At 45.4% G+C, this 23,516-nt stretch overlaps 1 protein-coding gene across 3 annotated transcripts in view; it reads right to left on the bottom strand.

The window, feature by feature from the left end:
* LOC140396478 (CD82 antigen-like) overlaps positions 1–19,761 on the bottom strand; it is a 51,547-nt gene extending 31,786 nt beyond the window's left edge. The window contains exons 1-5 of one of the 3 annotated variants that reach the window (XM_072485142.1): positions 19,661–19,761; positions 9,818–9,923; positions 5,951–6,023; positions 5,390–5,520; positions 2,570–2,644 (exon numbers count right to left, since the gene is read on the bottom strand). In XM_072485142.1, coding sequence (XP_072341243.1) covers positions 2,570–2,644; positions 5,390–5,520; positions 5,951–6,023; positions 9,818–9,923; positions 19,661–19,746 — 471 coding nt within the window. In that variant the 5' untranslated portion in view covers positions 19,747–19,761. The other 2 variants (XM_072485144.1, XM_072485143.1) reach the window with 2 other exon arrangements.
* Positions 19,762–23,516: the final 3,755 nt, after the last annotated feature.

The raw sequence follows: 23,516 nt of genomic DNA, 5'->3' as shown, positions 1-23,516 counted from the left end.
GGGATGTCCCGGAGGACTGGAGAATAGCCAATGTTCTTCCTCTGTTTAAGAAGGGTAGCAAGGATAATCCCGGGAACTACAGGCCGGTGAGCCTTACTTCAGTGGTAGGGAAATTACTGGAGAGAATTCTTCGAGACAGGATCTACTCCCATTTGGAAGCAAATGGACGTATTAGTGAGAGGCAGCACGGTTTTGTGAAGGGGAGGTCGTGTCTCACTAACTTGATAGAGTTTTTCGAGGAGGTCACTAAGATGATTGATTCAGGTAGGGCAGTGGATGTTGTCTATATGGACTTCAGTAAGGCCTTTGACAAGGTCCCTCAAGGTAGACTAGTACAAAAGGTGAAGTCACACGGGATCAGGGGTGAGCTGGCAAGGTGGATACAGAACTGGCTAGGCCATAGAAGGCAGAGAGTAGCAATGGAAGGATGCTTTTCTCATTGGAGGGCTGTGACCAGTGGTGTTCCACAGGGATCAGTGCTGGGACCTTTGCTCTTTGTAGTATATATAAATGATTTGGAGGAAAATGTAACGGGTCTGATGAGTAAGTTTGCAGACGACACAAAGGTTGGTGGAATTGCGGATAACGATGAGGACTGTCGGAGGATACAGCAGGATTTAGATTGTTTGGAGACTTGGGCGGAGAGATGGCAGATGGAGTTTAATCCGGACAAATGTGAGGTAATGCATTTTGGAAGGTCTAATGCAGGTAGGGAATATCCAGTGAATGGTAGAACCCTCAAGAGTATTGAAAGTCAAAGAGATCTAGGAGTACAGGTCCACGGGTCATTGAAAGGGGCAACACAGGTGGAGAAGGTAGTCAAGAAGGCATATGGCATGCTTGCCTTCATTGGCCGGGGCATTGAGTATAAGAATTGGCAAGTCATGTTGCAGCTGTATAGAACCTTAGTTAGGCCACACTTGGAGTATAGTGTTCAATTCTGGTCGCCACACTACCAGAAGGATGTGGAGGCTTTAGAGAGGGTGCAGAAGAGATTTACCAGAATGTTGCCTGGTATGGAGGGCATTAGCTATGAGGAGCGGTTGAATAAACTCGATTTGTTCTCATTGGAACGAAGGAGGTTGAGGGGAGACCTGATAGAGGTATACAAAATTATGAGGGGCATAGACAGAGTGGATAGTCGGAGGCTTTTCCCCAGGGTAGAGGGGTCAATTACTAGGGGGCATAGGTTTAAGGTGAGAGGGGCAAGGTTTAGAGTAGATGTACGAGGCAAGTTTTTTACGCAGAGGGTAGTGGGTGCCTGGAACTCGCTACCGGAGGAGGTGGTGGAAGCAGGGACGATAGTGACATTTAAGGGGCATCTTGACAAATACATGAATAGGATGGGAATAGAGGCAAACGGACCCAGGAAGTGTAGAAGATTGTAGTTTAGTCGGGCAGCATGGTTGGCACGGGCTTGGAGGGCCGAAGGGCCTGTTCCTGTGCTGTACATTTCTTTGTTCTTTGTTCTTGTTCTTTGTTAGTAGCAGAATTGGTGCAGATGTGGCGCCGATTCTTCGAACGTGAAGGTCCATGGATTCTCCATTGGTGTCAACACTGGGAATCAAACACGGAGAATCTGGCCCATTAGATTTTATTTGATGTTATATTAATCTTCTGAAAGGGCAACACGGCGGCACAGTGGTTAACACTACTGCCTCACGGCGCCGAGGTCCCAGGTTCAATCCCGGCTCTGGGTCACTGTCCATGTGAAGTTTGCACATTCTCCCCATGTCTGCGTGGGTTTCGCCATCACAACCCAAAGATGCGCATGGTAGGTGGATTGGCCAGGTTAAATTGCCCTTTAATTGGAAAAAATGAATTGGGTACTCTTTATATTTTTATATATATTTAATATTATTTTTAATATAAAAAAATATATTAATCTTCTGATTTTGTTTTTTTTTCTTTCCGCAGTAGAGGCACCTTTCTGTCATTCAGTCTTTCGGTCTGTCGCCAGTCTCTTTGCTAAAGAATGTTTTTGAGTGCTGTCTGTCAGGGATTGGGCAACATTAGAGGAACAAATATTTTTCAAAACCATTTGAAAATTGAGAGGAATGGAATGGGAAATAATTCATGCCTTTTATCAGACACTAAAATACTTTTTTCTCAAAGCAAAACAGAACTGATTTAAAAGAATCAATACTACAATATATCGGACTTACATCTATTAATATAATATAAATATTAAATGTAAATAATTGGCATCACAATGCTGGAGAGATGTAACAATGGCTGAATATAATTATCCCACATTCAATATTATGCCACACAAGGTCTATTCGTACATTGCTGTATTAAGTTTTTAACAATATGGATAGAAGAGTTCAAGGATTTTGCTCGAGGTTTGTCACAATAGCACAGAATATCATCAGAATGTTTATTAATGATTATCTTTTTATTTATAAAATGGGAAAAGAGTATATTTTAAAAGATCCAATTTAATATACAACAAACTGGAGCTCAAGGTCAACCATCCTCACTTTGGTTTATTCCATTTATTAACTTACAATAATTCTGTAAATTAATTGTCACGTCTTCAAGTCGCAACAGCAGAACATACACTTACCTTGCTATGTTGTGAAAGTATAGCCAGTCCAGTAGCAATTTGAAGAATGAAAATGAGGACCAGAAATAAGAAGTACTGAAAACAAAAGAGATAAATCAGTGCACGTGCTTCCAACAGCATTCCTGAATAATTCCTGTTGAACTATTTAAACAGAGTCAAAATTACCCCCGGAGAAATTGCCACCTCCCTTCTAACCTCCAAAACGTTCCCAAACCTCCCACTAAACCCTTCATCATGACTTGCCTGACTCCTGGTCCAATAGCTGCTACACTGCCCAGTATTCATCGGCCCAAGTCAATGAGCTGGTCTCAATGTCCATTCTGGGCAGGCTACAGGCTGTTAATTTATAGAATTTACAGAGCAGAAGGAGGCCATTCGGCCCATCGAGTGTGCACCGGCCCTTGGAAAGAGCACCCTACTTAAGCCCACACCACCACCCTATCCCCGTAACCCCACCAAAGCTTTTGGACACTAAGGGACAATTTAGCATGGCCAATCCACCTAACTTGCACATCTTTGGACCTTGGAGGAACCCGGAGCACCCGGAGGAAACCCACGCAGACACGGGGAGAAAATGCAAACTCCACACAACTGAGGCCGGAATTGAACCTGGGTCCCTGGATCTGTGAGGCAGCAGTGCTAACCACTGTGATGATGGCGGAATTAAAAGTTTAAGGTTGTGCATGAGATGCCAATCAAGTGAGCTGATTCGATCTAGATGGTATTGATCTTCTTGAGTGTTGTTGGAGCAGTACGCATCCAGCAACTGGAGGTTAATCCATCACCCTCCTGACATGTGCCCTGTAGGTTGTGGACAGGTCTTTCTTTATTTGTAGAGTTGGAAGGTGAGTTATTCTCTGCAGAATTCCCTGCCTCTGATCTGCTCTTGTAGTCGCAGTATTTACATGGCTGATGAAGTTCAGTTACTGGACAATGGCAAACCCTAGTATGATGATAGTGGAGGATTCAGCGATGCTAATGCCATTTGTCATTATGGGGAGATGGTGCATAGTGGTACTGTCGCTGGACTAGCATTCCATAAACCCAGGGCCAGTGTATGATACGGGCTTGAATCCCACCATGGCAGTCAGCGAAATTTTATTCAATTATAATCTGAAATTAAAGTCTAACCATGAAATCTTTGTTGACAATTGTAAAAACCCATCTGGTTCACTAATTTCCTTTTGGGAAGGAAATTTGCCCTCCTTAACTGGCCTATATGTGACTCCAAATGTACAGAAATGTGATTGACTCTTAAATGTCCTCTGAACAAGGGCAATTAGGGATAGGCAATAAATGCAGGCCTAACCAGCAACACTCATAGCTCATGAACGAATAAAATAAAAGAATGTCAAGGGGAGGTGGTCAGATTCTCTCTTGTTGGAGATGGTCATTTCCTGGCATTTCCATGAATGTTACTTGCCACAACTGAATGTTGTTCAGGACTTGCTGCTTTGGACATGGACGGCTTCAGTGTCTGAAGAATTGCGAAAGATGCTGAACATTGTGCAATCATAAGCGGACATCCCCACTTCTGACATAATGCTGAAGTTGGTTGGGCCTCGGACACTATCTGCATCGATGTCCTGGAGCTGAGATAATTGAACTCCAGCAACCACAACCATCTTCCTTTGAGCTAGGTATGACTCTAACCAGTGGAGTGTTTTTGCCCTGATTTCCATTGACTTCAATCTGAGCATCAGTGAGCAGATTATTGTGCTCCAGTTTCCACCCACACCAAGGGACAATTTAGCATGACTTGGAACTATATCACCATTCCATCACTGTCTCTGGGTCAAAATCTTGCAACTCTCTTCCTAACAGCACTGTGGGTGTTCCACACGGACTGCGGTGGTTCAAGAAAGCAGCTCGCCATTGATTTCACAGGAGCAAATAGGGATGGTCAATAAATGCTGGCATAGCCAGCAATGCCTGCAACAGACGATTAAAAAAAATAGAACAAAAACACAGTTGTAAAAGCAACAGGTACTGAATATGAAGGCATATGGGCAATAAATGTGTCATTCTGAGAATGAAAAGAGAAATTAAGCAATACTGTTTGATTATAAATAGCGCAGCATGAATAAAGAAAGACCTATTGAATTGTTAATTAACCCTTGGGGGGAGGGGTCAGGGATATCCCCAGGTGCAGCGGAGTTTAGGAGTTCATTTGGGGGTCAGGAAATTTCATGGTGGGCCAGGATGTGTCAGTGCTATGCTTACCCAGAGGCAAGAAGTGGTTTAAAGTATTTTAGCGCTTTCTGGGTAACTACTGCTATAACGCAGTTGGAACCATTCAAAATTTGCTATTTCAATCACATTTTTGGATGGTTTCCAGTCGATGGCAATTGCCCATTGCAAGTTTGTACTTCCTGGGCAATTAGTATGCGATCCTTACCCGGAGGGGGCTTGGGGGGTGAGTTCTCCACTGCATTTTAGGGGTATGCCCAGATACACTGCGCTGGAGTTCAGACATTACAGCCACATACTTTAATTAAATAAAATTATGAATCGTATAGAGCAATAAACATCATGGGAAGAATTGTAATTTGGTTCATCTAGACATAATGAAAATAAGAAATAGAGATGTCATTCTGGTGGGACAAAATACTTAATAAGCAATCATATAATTCTTTCTTTTCCAAGGGTTACCTGATATCTTTTCAGGAATAATGTATAAGACCAATAATGGGAAATAGGCTGTTGCCAACTATAATATGAATAAATTATTTGCAAAAACATGCAATCATAAAAAAAGAGGCTGTACAGAACATAATTTTTGCATTGATGCCAGGAGATTTCAAAGTGCACTAAACTTACCAGAATAAACAAGAATTTCACTTCTTTTATACTTGCTATACATCCCACCAAGCACACAATGGTAACAGTGATACCAATCACAAGAAAACAGTAGGCACTAATGCTTAAGATATCTTGATGATCTGGAGACACTGAATAGTTGAGAAAACAGTTAGTACAGAAATTCGGAAAATTTATCTTCCGGTTTGTACAACTTGTCAAATTTGCAATGAGAGCAATGCTTATTATTGTGCATTCAATTGTTAAAATAAAACATCAACCGTCATCATAAATTCTCATCGACAAAATCCAGAGATCCAGAAATTAACCTTTTTCGGTGCATGGTATTCCACCACTTTCTATTGGTAATTATATACAAGCATGACAATAAATTAAGCTTGAATTGAAGTATGGGTAAATATACTGCACTTAATCACAATTAATTTCTTTTGAAGTATGCACATAAATTGTTAAGTATCTTAAATGAAGCTATTTAAAGTTTTAACTCTCTTTTAAAGTTCTCTCTCCTGCATTATAATTTTCTCCAGAAGCCTTTTGTGTATAATAACAAAATGTACTCACACAACTTGCTAATAAAGCTGTTCTCATCCCATAAGATCCAAATGCCACATACTGAAATGATTGCTCCAACAATCTGAAAGAAGGTAAATACTGGAACATGTTAAATCAAAAAATGTAGAAAAAGCTTAGTCATGTATTATTTCACCCTACAAAGTGGCATAGCTGCACTTATAGTAAAATTGTCTTCTGTCTGTAAAATATACTTTTCACTTGAATGAACATAGATACTTGAAGCCACTTAATATGTTTCTTCTCCCTTACACTTTTCTTCCATTAGTATTTTCTTCTCCGACAAGAGAAATAAATAGCTGTGATCATAGATGAATTGCTTTTCTAAGTGGGAAATCAAACTATTTTCATCCAAATAAGGAACTGCATTTACTAAGATAGTCTAATCGTAACTTTTGATACAATTTGGCAACCAGTGCACAAAGAAAAATCATTACATTTAGAATGTATTAATGAATTAGAAATGATTGTTAAATATGCAGTGAAGGATCGTTTCAGCAAAACAAGCTTAATATTTTCATTGGAATGATGATTACCAACAAGAATATTATAAATCAAGTGCTGAACTTCAGGAGAGCACATTTTTATCATGACGGAGGAACTATAAAACCTTCATTTCGGGATTAGAGGCTGAAATTACAGAGAAATTGTTTACTTTCAGAGCTCCAGATGATATCTATATCACTTTGAAACCATGAAATAACATCCAAGAATGTCAAAATGACTTTGTGCATAAATAAAAGCATAAAACAAATGCAGAAGGAATTTCAAGCAATAGAGCAATAGTGATGAAGAAACTTAAATGAATTAAGGCAGCTAACAAGGGCTATTGAGGAGAAGTGTGGAAGTTAGTTAAATAAACTGTGATGGACTACATTTTACTATGCTTGTACCAGCTCAAAAGGGCAAAGCTCACAGACTCATCAGATATGAATGTTTGCAAATTATTCAGTACAATCTTCCAAATAAATGATGCAAGGTGCCAGAGCAAACTGACTGGTAAAATGGGAAACGTATTAAGTAAATTGATAATAGTGTAGAAAATGCAAATGATAAGTCATTGAGAGGAGATGAACCACAAGATTCAATCTTATCATTCATCACAAGATCATTGAGAGTCAATGACAGTTACAAGGAACTTGGCAAATATATTTAGTTGTTTACTGAGATTGGGGAGATACCCAAGGACCAGAAGTTGGCCAATATTCAAGTAGAAATTGAAACTTTTATTTTCTTTCTTTTTTATAAATTTAGAGTAGTCAATTCATTTTTCCCCCCCAATTAAGGGACAATTTAGCATGTTCAATCCACCTACCTTACACATCTTTGTGTTATGGTGGGCGAAACCCACGCAAACACGGGGAGAATGTGCAAACTCCTCATGGACAGTGACCCAGAGCTGGGATCGAACCTAGGACCTCAGCGCTGTGAGACTGCAGTGCTAATCATTGGGCCACTGTGCTGGCCTAAAAATTGAAACTTAATAAAGGTGTTGCCATGACTCTGGAAATTATATGCAAATATAGAAACCTGTGGGCTGCCTGAGAATATAAACAGGCCGGGTGCCACCAATCTGGCCTTTCCAAGATCAATAGTTTGAGGAAAGATTGGTGAAGGGATTAAAATGAGTAGAAATTATGGGGTCGATCGAACAGAAAGGTTTCTAAGTCTCATTTGTGGCAGGTTTTGTTGGGGGTTTCCCACCGGCTGTCGGCGAGTTCCCCACCTTTATCTAACTACACATTTTTGGGCCCTAGGGAGTTTCTTCCCAGTCAAGCCCACACTTAGAATTATTTTCATCACTGGGGAGCTGAACTCACTGGCCAGACCAGCTCCTCAAGGATCGAGCCACCATGTTAAAAGGGTGCCCCAATCTCTAAGAGGGTCTGCGGGTCCCCCACCTCCCCCACCCATGGGCAATGACATTCCCCACACACACACACCCAAGTGATGACACCCTGCTATGGGGTCACTGAGGGACCCCCTTTTTCAGGCCTTCCCACGTCCCCTTTCGGGTCACCCCCCATTCCAAGATCTCCACCGTTCACCCGCCCACCTTCCAGAGACCCCTTCATACCCACCCTACACTCCGCCACCCTTCACACCCGCCCTCCACCCTCCTTTCATGGGCATGGCCTCACTCTGGCACCCGGGCACTGGCACCCTGGCAGTGCTCCTGCCAGCTTTGCAGTGCCAGCCGAGAACCTTGGCAGTTCCAGGGTGTCAGTACCAAGGTGCCCACATTCCAAGGGAGGGCCAGGGGGCCACCCTACCTTGTCCTTGACTACGCAGAGGCCTCCGAAGGCCCGGGAGACCCCCAGAGTGCTGTTCCACCTGGTCCACGTGTGTGTGGACCAGTGCTGAACAGCGCTGGCTGGGGACTCCCTGGAGAGGCCGATTGATTCTGGCAGCCTGCTAGATCCTGGGTCAGCACACAAAAGTGGGTTTAAAAGCTACTGAGAAATGCGAGACTTGATCACGCCAATTGTGGGCGGGATCCTGATCACGACACCTCGCAAGATCTGGGTACTGGCTTCCGGCATCTACTGGCCATGCTGCGTTCCCGTTTGGGCACGCCCATATACATTCAGTGACGACAGAGGAGTCCAAAATGAGAAGCATAAAGAAACTTATTTTATTATAAAGTTAACTATATGCATTGTACACTTCAGATCCCAGCGGGTCTACTCATACTCGGCTCCTATCTGGGCCGGCTTTTATGCTAGAGTTCACTCACCCCTCTGATGGGCTCCCGCCTCTTAGCAGGGAAGCTCGTATGCGAATTGGTCCATCCCTGTAGGTCTCATGTGGGTTATAATAATATTACTCGATAGCAGACTGCAAGCTCAGGGGTAAGCTGTGAAAGGGACTAAAAGAGACACTGCAAAGGGATAATGTCAGGTTAAGTGAGTGGGTATGAGCATGGCAAATGGAAAAAAAGAAAAGCAGATGCTTTTAAATGATAAAAGATGTGGAAATGTTGGTAGTTAGAGGGATCTGGGTGTCCTCGTAGATGTAAAACACCGTGGTACAAGGTGCCATTTTATTGCTGGTGCTTTTTTGTCTTTATCATCTTGTTTTACAGCTTTGTATTTTACAAATGGAACAAATGAAGTTCAATAATGCAAATACCATCTAAAAGAAGCATTGAGTCCATAGGCTTGCCCATTATTTTAGCATATTAGTGAGACAAAATACCATTAATTTGACCAGTTTAAAATTTTAATGTTGTAGACCGGGTTTACGAGGGCTTGGGAAATCTTTCTGCAAAATGGCTGGATCCATCAGTTAAGTGCCTTGACTGCACTGCTTGTGGGCCAGAAGGAGTATGTGCTTAATCCCTCCAGTTAACAGTTTTCATACAATCAGATCCTCTCCGTGATCACAAACCTTTGCTTAGATTGGGGCATTTCCAATCTCCCCCAAACTCTGATAGCTCTGCCACCCCTCCCCATTGACTTTTCCATATTTCCCAAAATACCCAATCTCTCCAAGGACAACACAAACTCCTTCTGACCTCTATAATGTCTTCCTCCTTCTCTGATCCCTGGCTGCAACCTTCCAGCATAAGCAGTCCTATTGGCCAACTTCTCATTCCCCCTGGCTGGTTGGTTACCCAGAAATGAAGACGAGATATTTAAACATGGTACTGCCATTAAATTCACCAGTAACTCCAGATTATCCATATACCCGGGACTCGTGACTGTTACAACCACTCTTCCTCCCTGCTTCCTATTAAACATCAAAATCAATATAACTTTGAACAATTTTCACAATCACTGGCAATCCGTAATGCCTCAAGGAGCTTGTCTGCATACCTCCTCTGATGCTGTGAATGCATTTAAACAATATACTTACAAGGAAGATTCCATTAAATAGGTTCAGAAAGTATTTGAGGATATGTATCTTCACATCACTTGTCATTTTCTTCTCTCTTTGTATTTCCCAGGTTTTCAAAATGTCCCTGTAAGTAAGTAAACATAGGAATATAGAAATGTAAGAATATAGGTTCAGGACGAGGCCGTTTAACCCTTTTAGCATGATCTGTCATTCATTTAGATCATGATGTGGAGATGCTGCCATTGGACTGGGGTGAGCACCATAAGAAATCTTGCAACACCAGGTTAAAGTCCAACAGGTTTGTTTCAAATCACTAGCTTTCGGAGCACTGCTCCTTCCTCAGGTGAATGAAGAGGTAGGTTAAAGAAACATATATATGGACAAAGTCAAAGATGCAAGACGATACTTTGAATGCGACCATTTGCAGGTAATTAGTCTTTACAGATCCAGAGAGAGGGGTAATCCCAGGTTAAAAAGGTGTGAATTGTCTCAAGCCAGGACAGTTGGTAGGATTTCACAAGCCCAGGCCAGATGGTGGGGGGTGAATGTAATGTGACTTGAATCCCAGGTCCCCGGTTGAGGCTGTACTCATGTGTACGGAACTTGGCTATAAGTTTCTGCTTGGTGATTCTGCGTTGTCGTGCGTTGTTGCCTTGGAGAACGCTTACCCGAAGATGAGAGGCTGAATGCCCTTGACTGCTGAAGTGTTCCCCGACTGGAACATCTTGCCAAGGTCATCCCCACACCCCCACTACTTGCCTTCAAACAACCGCACAACCTCAAACCATTGTTTGCAGCAAACTACCCAGCCTTCAGAACAGCGACCATGACGCCACACAACCCTGCCATGGCAATCTCTGAAAGATGTGCCAGATCATCGATATGGGTACCACCAATACACGTGAGAACACCACCCACCAGGTACGCGGTACATACTCGTGCGACTCGGCTAACGTTGTCTACCTCATACACTGCAGGAAAGGATGTTCCGAAGCGTGGTACATTGGCGAGACCATGCAGACACTGCGACAACAGATGAACGGACATCGCGCGACAATCGCCAGGCAGGAATGTTCCCTCCAGTTGGGGAACACATCAGCAGTCAAGGGCACTCAGCCTCTGATCTTCGGGAGGTGATCATCGCCATCTTGTGGACCTCCAGCCACTTTGAGTGGACGTCCGCCAGGATGAGAAACATCAAACTCAGGAATGGACCAACAAAATCAGTGTATACGCGAGTCCAAGAGTGACCCGGTCATTCCCAAGGTTGTAGGGGTGCCGCCGCGGGGATCGTCTGGTGCTTTTGACAGGGAGGACTGCTGAGCCAACGACTCTATAACCGCATCCAAAGCCGTCAAGCAGACATAACGTCTCACCAACATCTTTATTTTGGACACTTCTGGGTGCCTTTTGTAAAAGTCCTTTAACATGATTTTGTGGTGATTCACCGGAACAACAACCTTCATGTCCCACAGGAGGATACCATCTTCTACGGTCAGCTCCGTGAACTTTGAGGTAATGTTGGTAGTCTTTGATGCTGGCTACCGTGATGCACCCGCCGCTGATCCTGCCCCCTGAAAATGGGAGTGGAAAATCCCCCCCACCGGATTCTAAGGGGACTTGATGCGGTAGATACTTGGAGGATGTTTCCACTTGTTGGGGAGACTAGAACAATGGGACACAGTTCAAGAATAAGTGGTCTCCCTTTTAAGATGGAGATGAGGAGGAACTGTTTCCTCTCAAGAGTCATTTGTATCTGGAATTCTCTTTCCCACAAAGCAGTAGAGGCTGGATCGTTGAACTTATTCAAGGCAGAGTTAGACAGATTTTGGATAGACAAGTGAGTCTCAGGTTATGGTTAGCAGAGGGGAAAGTGGAGCTGAGATCACAATCAAATCAGCCATGCTCTTGCTCTTTTTTTTTTTTTTTTTTTTTATAAATGTTTTATTGAAAATTTTTTCCCAAACAACAATTTTTCCCCTCTTACAAAGCAAACGCAACAATAACAATACAGAAATTTTAAACAATACACAAGTAACAAAACCCCTTTATCTTTGACCTAAACTAAACCCCCCCTCCCCCCCCCCCTCCCCCTGGGTTGCTGCTGCTGGTCATCTGTCTTCCCTCTAACGTTCCCCTAGGTAGTCGAGAAATGGCTGCCACCGCCTGGTGAACCCTTGAGCCGATCCTCTCAGGGCAAACTTTATCTGCTCCAGTTTAATGAACCCCGCCATATCATTTACCCAGGCCTCCAGTCCGGGGGGTTTCGCCTCCTTCCACATGAGTAGGATCCTGCGCCGGGCTACTAGGGACGCAAAGGCCACAACGTCGGCCTCTTTCGCCTCCTGCACTCCCGACTCTTCCGCAACTCCAAATAGAGCTAACCCCCAGCCTGGTTTGACCCGGGCCCTCACCACCCGCGAAATCACTCCCGTCACTCCCTTCCAATACCCTTCCAGTGCCGGGCATGCCCAAAACATATGTGCGTGGTTTGCCGGGCTCCCGCCACACCTCCCACATTTGTCCTCCACTCCAAAGAACCTGCTCAATCTTGCTCCCGTTATGTGTGCTCTATGTAGCACCTTAAATTGAATCAGGCTAAGCCTGGCGCATGAGGAAGAGGAATTTACCCTGCTTAGGGCATCAGCCCACATACCCTCCTCTATCTCCTCCCCTAGTTCTTCTTCCCACTTTCCTTTTAGTTCGCCCACCGACTCCTCCCCCTCTTCCCTCATCTCTCGGTAAATCTCTGACACCTTGCCCTCTCCGACCCACACCCCTGAAAGCACCCTGTCCTGTATCCCCTGTGTCGGGAGCAATGGAAATTCCCTCACCTGTTGTCTAGTAAATGCCCTCACCTGCATATATCTCAAGAAATTTCCCCGGGGCAACTTATACTTTTCCTCCAATGCTCCCAAGCTCGCAAAAGTCCCATCTATAAATAAATCTCCCACCCTCCTAATTCCCAACTGGAACCAGCTCTGAAATCCTCCATCCATTCTTCCTGGGGCGAACTTATGGTTGTTCCTGATTGGGGACCCCACCAGGGCTCCCCGCACCCCTCTCTGTCGCCTCCACTGTCCCCAGATATTCAATGTTGCCGCCACCACCGGGTTCGTGGTAAACTTTTTAGGTGAGATCGGTAGCGGCGCCGTCACCAGCGCCTCTAAACTCGTCCCTTTACAGGACTTTCTCTCCAGTCTTTCCCACGCCGCTCCCTCACCCTCCATCATCCATTTACGTATCATTGCCACATTGGCGGCCCAATAGTAATCGCCCAAGTTCGGTAGTGCCAATCCTCCTCTGTCCCTACTACGCTGAAGGAACCCCCTCCTTACTCTCGGAACTTTCCCTGCCCACACGAAGCTCGTGATGCTCCTGTCTATTTTATTAAAAAAGGTCTTAGTGATTAGTATAGGGAGACATTGAAATACAAATAAGAACCTCGGGAGGACCATCATCTTAATTGCTTGCACCCTGCCCGCCAGCGATAGAGGCTGCATGTCCCACCTCTTGAAGTCCTCCTCCATTTGTTCTACCAACCGTGTCAGATTAAGTCTGTGCAAGGTTCCCCAGCTCCTAGCGATCTGAATCCCCAGGTATCGGAAGTTTCTTTCCACTTTCCTTAGAGGCAAGCCTTCTATCTCTCTACTCTGGTCCCCTGGATGTATCACAAATAATTCACTCTTCCCCATGTTTAGCCTATACCCCGAGAAATCCCCGAACCCCCTCAAAATTCGCATAACCTCTATCATTCCCCCCGCTGGGTCCGACACGTATAACAATAGGTCATCCACATATAACGAGACTCGGTGTTCTTCTCCCCCTCTAATCACCCCTCTCCATTTCCTGGAGTCTCTCAACGCCATGGCCAGAGGTTCAATTGCCAACGCGAACAACAATGGAGACAGCGGGCATCCCTGTCTTGTTCCCCTATATAGTCGGAAATACTCCGATCTATGTCGACCTGTAACTACGCTTGCCGTTGGAGCCCCATAAAGAAGTCTAACCCAGCTAATAAACCCGTTCCCAAACCCAAACCTCCTTAACACTTCCCATAAATACTCCCACTCCACCCTATCAAATGCCTTCTCTGCGTCCATTGCCGCCACTATCTCTGCCTCCCCCTCCACTGGGGGCATCATTATCACCCCTAATAGTCGTCGCACGTTAACATTCAGTTGTCTCCCTTTTACGAACCCTGTCTGGTCTTCGTGCACCACCCCCGGGACACAGTCCTCTATCCTCGATGCCAGTACCTTTGCCAACAATTTGGCGTCCACGCTCAACAATGAAATGGGTCTATAGGACCCGCACTGCAACGGATCTTTATCCCTCTTCAAAATTAACGATATCGTCGCCTCCGACATCGTCGGGGGTAGAGTCCCCCCTTTCCTGGCCTCATTGAACGTCCTCACCATCAACGGGGCCAACAAGTCCACATATTTTCTGTAATACTCCACCGGGAACCCGTCTGGTCCTGGGGCCTTCCCTGCTTGCATGCTTCCCAGTCCCTTAATAACCTCGTCCACCCCAATCGGTGCCCCCAGGCCTACCACCCCCCGCTCCTCCACTTTCGGGAACCTCAATTGGTCCAGGAACTGCCGCATCCCCTCCTCTCCCTCTGGGGGTTGAGACCTATACAGTTCCTCATAGAAGGTCTTGAACACCTCATTTATCTTTCCTGCCCTTCGCACCGTGTCTCCCCTTTCGTCTCTAATTCCTCCTATTTCCCTCGCTGCTGCCCTCTTTCGCAATTGATGAGCCAACAGGCGACTCGCCTTTTCCCCATATTCATACCTCCTCCCCTGTGCCTTCCTCCACAGTACCTCCGCCTTTCTGGTGGTCAGAAGGTCAAATTCCGTCTGGAGTCGTCTCCTCTCCCTGTACAATTCCTCCTCCGGGGTCTCTGCAAATTCCCTATCCACCCTTAAAATCTCCCCCAGTAATCTTTCCCTTTCCTTGGCCTCTGTTTTCCTTTTGTGGGCCCCAATGGAGATCAGCTCTCCTCTGACCACCGCTTTTAGTGCTTCCCATACCACTCCCACAGGGACCTCGCCGTCGTCATTGACCTCCAGGTATCTCTCAATACACCCCCGCACTCTTGCACACACTCCCTCATCCGCCATCAGTCCCACATCTAATCGCCAGAGTGTTCTCTGCTCCCTTTCCTCTCCTAATTCCAGGTCCACCCAATGTGGGGCATGATCCGAAACCGCTATGGCTGAGTACTCAGCTTCTTCCACCCTAGAGATCAACGACCTTCCCAAAACAAAAAAATCTATCCGGGAGTACACTTTATGGACATGGGAGAAGAAGGAATACTCCCTAGCCCTAGGTCTAAGAAATCGCCATGGATCCACTCCCCCCATTTGGTCCATAAACCCCTTAAGTACCTTGGCCGCTGCCGGCCTTCTTCCGGTCCTTGAGCTGGATCTATCTAGCCCCGGGTCCAGCACCGTATTAAAGTCCCCTCCTAAAATCAAGTTTCCTACCTCCAGGTCCGGTATACGCCCCAGCATCCGTCTCATAAATCCCGCATCGTCCCAGTTTGGGGCATACACGTTAACCAACACGACCTCCATTCCCTCCAGCCTGCCACTCACCATTACATATCTACCTCCGCTATCTGCTACGATGTTCTTTGCTTCAAATGCGACCTGTTTCCCCACCAAAATGGCCACCCCTCTATTCTTTGCGTCCAGTCCTGAGTGGAACACCTGTCCCACCCATCCTTTCCTTAGCCTAACTTGGTCCGCCACCTTTAGGTGCGTCTCTTGGAGCATAACCACGTCTGCCCTTAGTCCTTTCAAATGCGCGAGCACTCGGGCCCTTTTTATCGGTCCGTTCAGGCCTCTCACGTTCCACGTGATCAGCCTCACTAGGGGGCTACCTGCCCCCCTCCCGTGTCGACTAGCCATTACCTTCTCTAGGCCAGTCCCATATCCCGCCTCCACGCTCCCGCTCGCTCCCCCAGCGTCGCACACCATCCCCGCCCACCCACTCTTTAGCCATTTCCTTTTGGATTTCCGCAGCAGCAACCCAGTTGTCCCCCCCCCCCTTCTCCCTCCCTCCTCCCCTCCCCGCTAGATCTCTTTCTAGCTTGATTGCTCCCCCCATATTACTTCCGTAAGTCAGCTGACTTCAACTGACCCCGGCTACTCCTGCTCACTCCTCGACCCCCCCCATGTGGGGAACTCCCATCCGCCTTGCGCCTGTCTTCCCGCCTTATTCTTTCTGGTGCGGGAACATCCCTTTACCTGACCCGCCTCTTATGGCGCAGCTCCCTTTCCCCTCCCCCTCCCCTTCCCCATTCTCCAACTATGTCCCGTCTTTCCCCCCTCACCGGCGCCCACATTTCCCCAATGTCTCCCCCCTTCCCTGTTTACTTCTCAATTAACTTCCACCGTAACATTAACAATAACATTTCCTGCAGCATCAGTCCCTCAGTTCCGATCCAATTTCTCTTCTTTGATGAAGGTCCATGCTTCCTCCGCCGTCTCGAAATAATGGTGTCTCTCCTGATACGTGACCCATAGTCTTGCCGGCTGCAGCATCCCGAACTTCACCTTCCTTTTATGCAACACCTCTTTGGCTCGGTTGAAGCTCGCCCTCCTTCTCGCCACCTCCGCACTCCAATCCTGGTATACCCGTACCACTGCATTCTCCCATCTGCTACTCCGCACCTTTTTAGCCCATCTCAGGACCTCTTCTCTATCCTTAAGGCGGTAAAATCGCACGATTATCGCCCTGGGTGGTTCTCCCGCTTTTGGTCTTCTCGCCGGAATCCGATTTGCCCACTCCACCTCCAAGGGGCCCGTAGGGGCCTCAGCACCCATCAGTGAGCTCAGCATCGTACTTGCGTACGCTCCACAGTCCACTCCTTCCACACCCTCAGGGAGACCCAGTATCCGAAGGTTCTTCCTTCGCGCTCCATTTTCTAGGGCTTCGATCCTTTCAGTACACTTTTTATGAAGTGCCTCGTGCGTCTGTGTCTTAACCGCCAGGCCCAGGATCTCGTCCTCAATATCTGTCACCTTCTGCTCCACCACACGGAGCTCTGTCTCCTGGGTCTTTAATGTCTCCTTGAGCCCCTCAATTGCCTGTAGCAACGGGGTCAGCACCTCCCTCTTCAGCAGCTCCACGCACCGTCTCACAATTTCATGCTCAGGCCCCCATGTCGCCTGCGCTTTCTCCGCCGCCATCTTGTACTTCTCTCTTTCTGACCCTTTGGTCGACGATTCCTCGCGCTGCAGCCGCCGCCGCCGGTTTTTTTCCTCCTTCGTTTGGGGGGGACTCCCTTCTCACACGCCCCACACCGGGTTGCGTCGTCGAAAAATTCCCCGTTGAGGCTCTTAAAAGAGCCCGAAGGTCCGTCGGAGCTGGAGCCGCCGAAGCGTGCGGCTAGCTAGGCATCACCGCAACCGGAAGTCCCTTCAGTGGCCTTGATGAGGTCTTTTCAGAGTTGTTCCCTCTGCTGCTAGAATTCACCTTTGATACAGGCCCTCAGGTCAGCTTGCAGCTTTAAGCTTGCCCTTCCCCCGCCTGCATGCTGGAAGAGGCCCTGTTTATCCTGTAGTTGCAGCCAAATCTTTCACTGTTTCTGCGTGTGTCTGGCAACCAAGAGACATACCCTTCCTGGGGGACACTGTCGGGGGAATATTGCCGCCTTCTTCCCACACCGGGAAATGTCAAACAAATGCCGTGGGGGCCCTGTAAAAGAGCCCAAAAGTCCGTTCCAAGCAGGAGCTGCCGAATATGCGACCTAGCTCTGCATAGCCGCACCCGGAAGTCTGCCATGCTCTTGCTCAATGGCAGAGTAGGCTCGAAGGGCCGAATTATCTACTCATGCTCCTACGTCCTACATTCCTATAAACCATGTCAACAGGAAGTAGGGATTACCAAGCAAAAAGAGTGTGCAGATATCAGATTCTAAATAAATGTCGTATAACCTCAGGGGCTTGGAATTTCCTCAGAGCTGCTTCTGCGCTACTAATGTAACTTTGCTGAAAGTTTGTTGGCAAAACCTTTGATTAGGGAGGCACAGCAGGAGCAGCACCGAGACATTTCCTGATAATGATCTGCGGTGAAGAGGTTAAGAAAAATCAATAAAACATTTTATTGAACTGATAGGTTGAGTCATGGTTAAAGGAGGAGGAAATACAAAAATATTTTGATGTGCTGGGTGTAATACGGAATCAGGGTTGCTGTAGTCAGCAGGAATGTGTTCCCCGTTGATTCTTCGGATGATAGGGCGAGTCCCCTGTTTAGATACGCATAAAGAACAACTACGGAACTATGGAAGTTTGGCTACTCTTTTATGTCAGAAAAAAAATGTGTTTTCAAAACTCCATGAGATTTCAAATATACATTTGAAGCATGCTCTTTCTGAAACCTTGAACAAGTTATGAATAAAATTTGTTTGAAATATGGCATAATTATCTTCAAACTCAAGTTAACAGCAAGATTTAAAACCGACGCTCGATTTAGACACTTATAATTAAAGCAAAATGATACTTATTCAAAACATTAATAGCTTTTCTCAAATTCAATCGGTTTTCCTTCCAAGGTAATATTATTAAAATAAAATGAAATTCACTTACTTTGAGCTCTTCACTTAACAATTGTTAACATAAACCAACATGCTTTCAGTTTGAAGATTGTACTAATTACCCATTACCAAAGCTCTAATTTATCACTTTTGTTTCTCGATCTCATATATCAGTTTATTTCAGACGACCTACAGAGGCAAATAAATATTCCTTACTTTCAAGAAAGAATCCAAAGTACAGGCTTGTTCTTTAAATATAGACCCAAATACGTTAGTTAGTTATTGATTAACTTTTATTATATCTTTGTTTAAAACAGCTTGTTTGCAAAGTGGCAGTGACAAAACTAAATAGTGCAGACAGGGCCATAAGACATGGATAGGAGGAGATTTCTAACTTCCTCAAATTGACAAGTTACTGGTAGTAGCTCAATCAGCACATTACATTGAGGTTCAGTTCCAACTGTTCGCTTGCATTCTAAGGAAATACAGAATGGGTCCAAAGTTTTTAGGTTTTTGTTACCTTGCAGTTGTATTAATACAAATATTACAATTGTGAAATGAACCAATGATAATGAATGATATCCTATGGATCATTTACTAACTTTATAAAGTCACAGCTTTGCATATTTATTTGGCTTAATAATCAACTTTCATGGAACAATGTGATTTATAAAATTATACATGCATTTTAACATAAACTTAGCAATGCACTGCAAACAAAATTGTTATGGCATCACAACTGAATTATTTTATAAGTAAATAAACCAATCTACTCTGCGTGGTCTGAAACATCCCCTAGTAATTTCTGACTTGAAGGGAGACTTTGCAAAAATATTTCCTTTGCTGGTTTTTATTTTTTATAAATAATTACTTCTCGATATTCCTCTATTTGATTTACAGATTCGGTGAACTTTCCTCAGGAAGTATCAAGGTGCTGTTAATACAGAATGGCTACTTCTTGCTGTTGAGGAACTTGGAAATTGCTTACAATCTTCAGATTGGGATAACAAGGGTCATTTTGCATACACAATACACATTAAAAGTGTTTAAATTGCAATGAAATGAGATGATTTGAACCAAAATCTTCTTGTGCATTATTTGAACTGCACTGTTTTTACATTGTCAGAGTAACAGCACGCCCTCTTTATACCGTGCTGAAGATGGCTAAATTAATCAACTTAAGCAGTTTTGTTTTCACCTTCTGATCTTTATCAGCGCACCACTGTCTTTCTGGACAACAGAACGATGATCACGCAGACTTTTCAATGCTCAATCATGAATGGGATCCTTGCTCCCTATGACTTGCATACCTGAGGACTGGGTGAGGCAAGAATGGTTCAGCTACAATGTCCCATCTGCAGTCATTGCTGAGGCTCACGTTGTGAAGAATAGCCATTTGAGAGAAATATTCGAGCTGTTGGGACACATTGCACAATACATCAACATGAATCAATGCTGGCAGGAGAGGAGGGAAGAGAAAAAAATTAACATTATTGGAAGCAACAATTGATAATGCTTTCTTTGAATTTGCCCATGGTCTGCATCTCAGATTTGCTCAAGGATTTTCTCTTGTTTCTCTATTCTTTTTGCTTCAAAATGCTAATACACCTGAAAGAGTGAGCTGGATAAAAAACAGATAACTGAGCTTTGCATTGTCTATAGTGATGTTTATTTAAACATTTTCACATAATTCCAATTAATTATATGGCTCCTTAATCATTGATGTACTAATTCATTCCATATCTGTTTTAGAAAACATCTTAGCGTCATTTTAATACTGTGAGTGATTCAATGTTTATTAAATAAATATACCAACTTATATCAGAAGGTTGATTGGATATAGTTACTTTCTCCTTTGGAATTAGGAATAACAAATCCACTCTATCAGTAAATTACAGCAGTTTGGTAAGGATTTAAAAGAAGTATTGAATTAGATCAACTCCCCAGCTTTTACTCATTGCTTTGTAATTTTTTCCACAACAAGTAATTATCCAATTCCCTTTTGAAATTTATTATTAAATCTGCTTCCACAATCCTTTCTGCCAATGAATTCCAAATCATAGCAACCCACTGCGTGAAAAATGGTTTCCTCTGTTTTTTTTAGCCAATCACTTTAAATCTGTCTCCTCGGCTTACTGGCCTTTACGCCACTGGAAACTATTGTTCTTTATTTGCTCATTTGAGGTCCGCAGTGGGGACAAACAGGTTGTGTTCTGGCACCGACACTCTTCTCCTTGCTGTTGTCACGTGCCTTCAGGTCATCTACAGAGGGTATCCACCTACATATCAACACTGACAGAAAGCAGAGTAAGATAGTGTGGAGAACAGCAGTCTGACCGAGAACACCAAACTACGAGCCTACCAAATCTGTTCCTCAGCGCACTCCTCTACAGTGTTAAGACTTGGACAACATATGCTATGAAGGAGAGAAGGCCTAATAGTTTTTCTCTTTGCTGTCTCAGATGTATTCTTAGCATCTCCTGGAAGGGCAAGTTCCCCAACGCACATGCCCAAAAGCGTGCTAATTCCATCACAATACTCTCATTGGTAAGTCAACGATATCTGCGCTGGCTCGGCCACATTCATCAATGGATGGCGGCTGCACGTTCAAAGGCCTTCTGACAGTGAATTGGGTGCTGGGTTACGACCTCCTGGGCATTCACACCTCTGCTACAAGGGCATCTCTGCAAGAGAGCTATGAAGGTGGCGGATAGTGACAGCTGGGAGACAGTTTCATACGGCAATGACCTCTGGTGGTTGACTGTTTGGAAGGGCATTGCAAGAGGAAAGCGGAAACAAAAGGCTCAGCTGGCTGGGTGGGGGGGGGGGGGGCACCAGAGACAACAGGGGCCAGTGAATTGTAAAACATCTCAGCTCATTGTCTTTCTCTGCAGCAAATGCAGCAGAAACAGCCCTGCGAGAGTGAGACCCCTGTGCCACATTGCGTGCTACTTAACACAGAGTTTACCACAATCGTACAAACCCTTGTCTTATAACATAGAAGACTGCCACATGTTCTCGATCAAATCTGCTCTTTACCTTCCCTGCTCCGTGGTACATCCACCCCCGTTCTCTCTTTTTGTGCTCCTTTAAATAACATTGTACCAGTTAGTTTGTATTGCTTCTTCTCATTCCTCAAAACAAAATTAATTGTGTCAGGGTCCTCCCTGTTGATTCCCTTATTTCCTCTTTCTTTATTTTTTGCTATTATTATTTTTGATCCATGGATGCTTAATAGACATTTATCTTGAGGTTAAGCAGCAAAGAGAATGAGGAATTCAAATGTTACAACAGAAAACACTCTGCTAGCTTTTGACATCAAGACCTAGGCTTTTCGACACCTGAGAGATGGGGTGGTACTCGGTTTGATTTGATTAATTGGCTGGTGGCCAATGAAGTGGCTAAAAGGGGGTATTCTGCTCGGTAACAGGTGGCAACTGGATCCTGTCTGAGTGGGATAATTTCCAGAGACCTAAGGAAAGCAGTTTGAATCCTGGACTCCAGAAGGGCTGTGAGGTGATGTATTTCTGAAACTGTAGACGGCTGAATGAATCTACAGTGAAAATCTCAAACTCAAAGCCTGGGTTGAAGCAAAGGTGCGAGAAACAACCATCTGAAACAAAGATTCTTATCTTTTTCCTTTTCCTTTTTTTTTTACACCCCTCTGTGTTTGTTTGTCATGTGTGTATGCGTGTAGAGGGTGGGGCAAGTTTAAGTGGGGGATTAGGCATTAGATGATAGTTAGTTGTTTTTGCTGCACATATCATTGTAGTTTTTGTTATAAATAAAAGGGAGTTATATTTAAATTTACAAACCTGATGACTGTAATTATTGGGCAGCCAAATACCTACACCTCATACCTACACTCCATACCCACTCCCCACATCCCTTGCCCACACCTCATACCTACTTCCCACACCCCATGCCCACAACTCATAGCTATACCCCATACCCACTCCCCACACCCACATCCCATACCCACACCACCACCTCTACCCCCCGACCCCACTCTGAGGAATCTACGAGGCATTTCGACTCCAATAAAAGGGGCTCACCTTCTGGCACCCGATGAATGTCGCTTATACTTTTGCAGATCAAACGGGAGCAAAACCGTGAGGTCCCCCATTGCACTTGGCGAATGGGTAATTTTAAAAATTATTGGTTAACTCAATTATGTTACGCCTCCAGCTCAAGTGGGGCTGGAATTGACCATGCACTAGCCCAGGGTGTTGTAACAATTACTTGACACTGACTTCCAGTTGCAGCGATGCAGACCTAAGCCGCACGATTCGGCAGCTCCCGTGATCACGGACTTTCGGGCTCTCTAGAAGAGCCCCAACGGGAATTTTGTGATGACGTTCCGTGTGGGAAGGGGAGAGTGAGGTCCCCCTTCACCGTTTATGGATCGGACAAGAAGCGAAACGGCCAAAAAAGCGGCGTTGGAGCAGCGGGAGAAGCGAGGCAAGAAAAACAAAATGGCGCCGGCCGGAGATAAAGTGTAATGTGGGCCGGAGCTGCAAGAGTTCATTAAGCGCTGTTTTGAGGAGCTGCGGAAAGAGATGCTGGTGCCTATGCTGTCGGCGATTGAAGGATTAGGGATGACGCAGAAGGCCCACGAGGTAAAGATCCAGGAGGTGCAGAAAAAAGTTAATGAGAACGAGGATGAGATCTTGGGCCTGGCGGTGAGGGTGGAGGCGCACGAGGCGCTGCACAAGAGGTGGGCGGGAAGATTTGAAGACCTGGAGAACAGATCGAGGAGAAAGAATCTTCAGATCCTGGGTCTCCCTGAAGGAGTGGAGGGGGCAGATGCCGGGGCATACGCGAGCACGATGCTCGAGTCGATGATGGGCGCGGAGGCCCCTTCGAGGCCTTTGGAGCTGGATGGGGCACACTGGGTGCTGGCGAGGAGTCCCAAGGCTAATGAGCCGCCAAGGGCGATTGTGGTGAGGTTTCACCGTTTCACGGACAGAGAGAGGGTCTTGAAATGGGCCAAGAAAGAGCGGAGCAGCAGCTGGGAGAATGCGGAGATCCGAATATACCCGGACTGGAGCACGGAGGTAGCAAAGAAGAGAGCGGGTTTCAACCGGGCCAAGGCGGTGCTGCACCGGAAAGGAGTGAGATTCGGAATGCTGCAGCCAGCGCGATTGTGGGTCACATTCAAGGATC

This window comes from Scyliorhinus torazame, chromosome 19 (assembly GCF_047496885.1).
Source record: "Scyliorhinus torazame isolate Kashiwa2021f chromosome 19, sScyTor2.1, whole genome shotgun sequence".
NCBI classification, from domain to species: Eukaryota; Metazoa; Chordata; class Chondrichthyes; order Carcharhiniformes; family Scyliorhinidae; genus Scyliorhinus; species Scyliorhinus torazame.
This window is presented reverse-complemented; position numbering and strand designations above follow the sequence as displayed.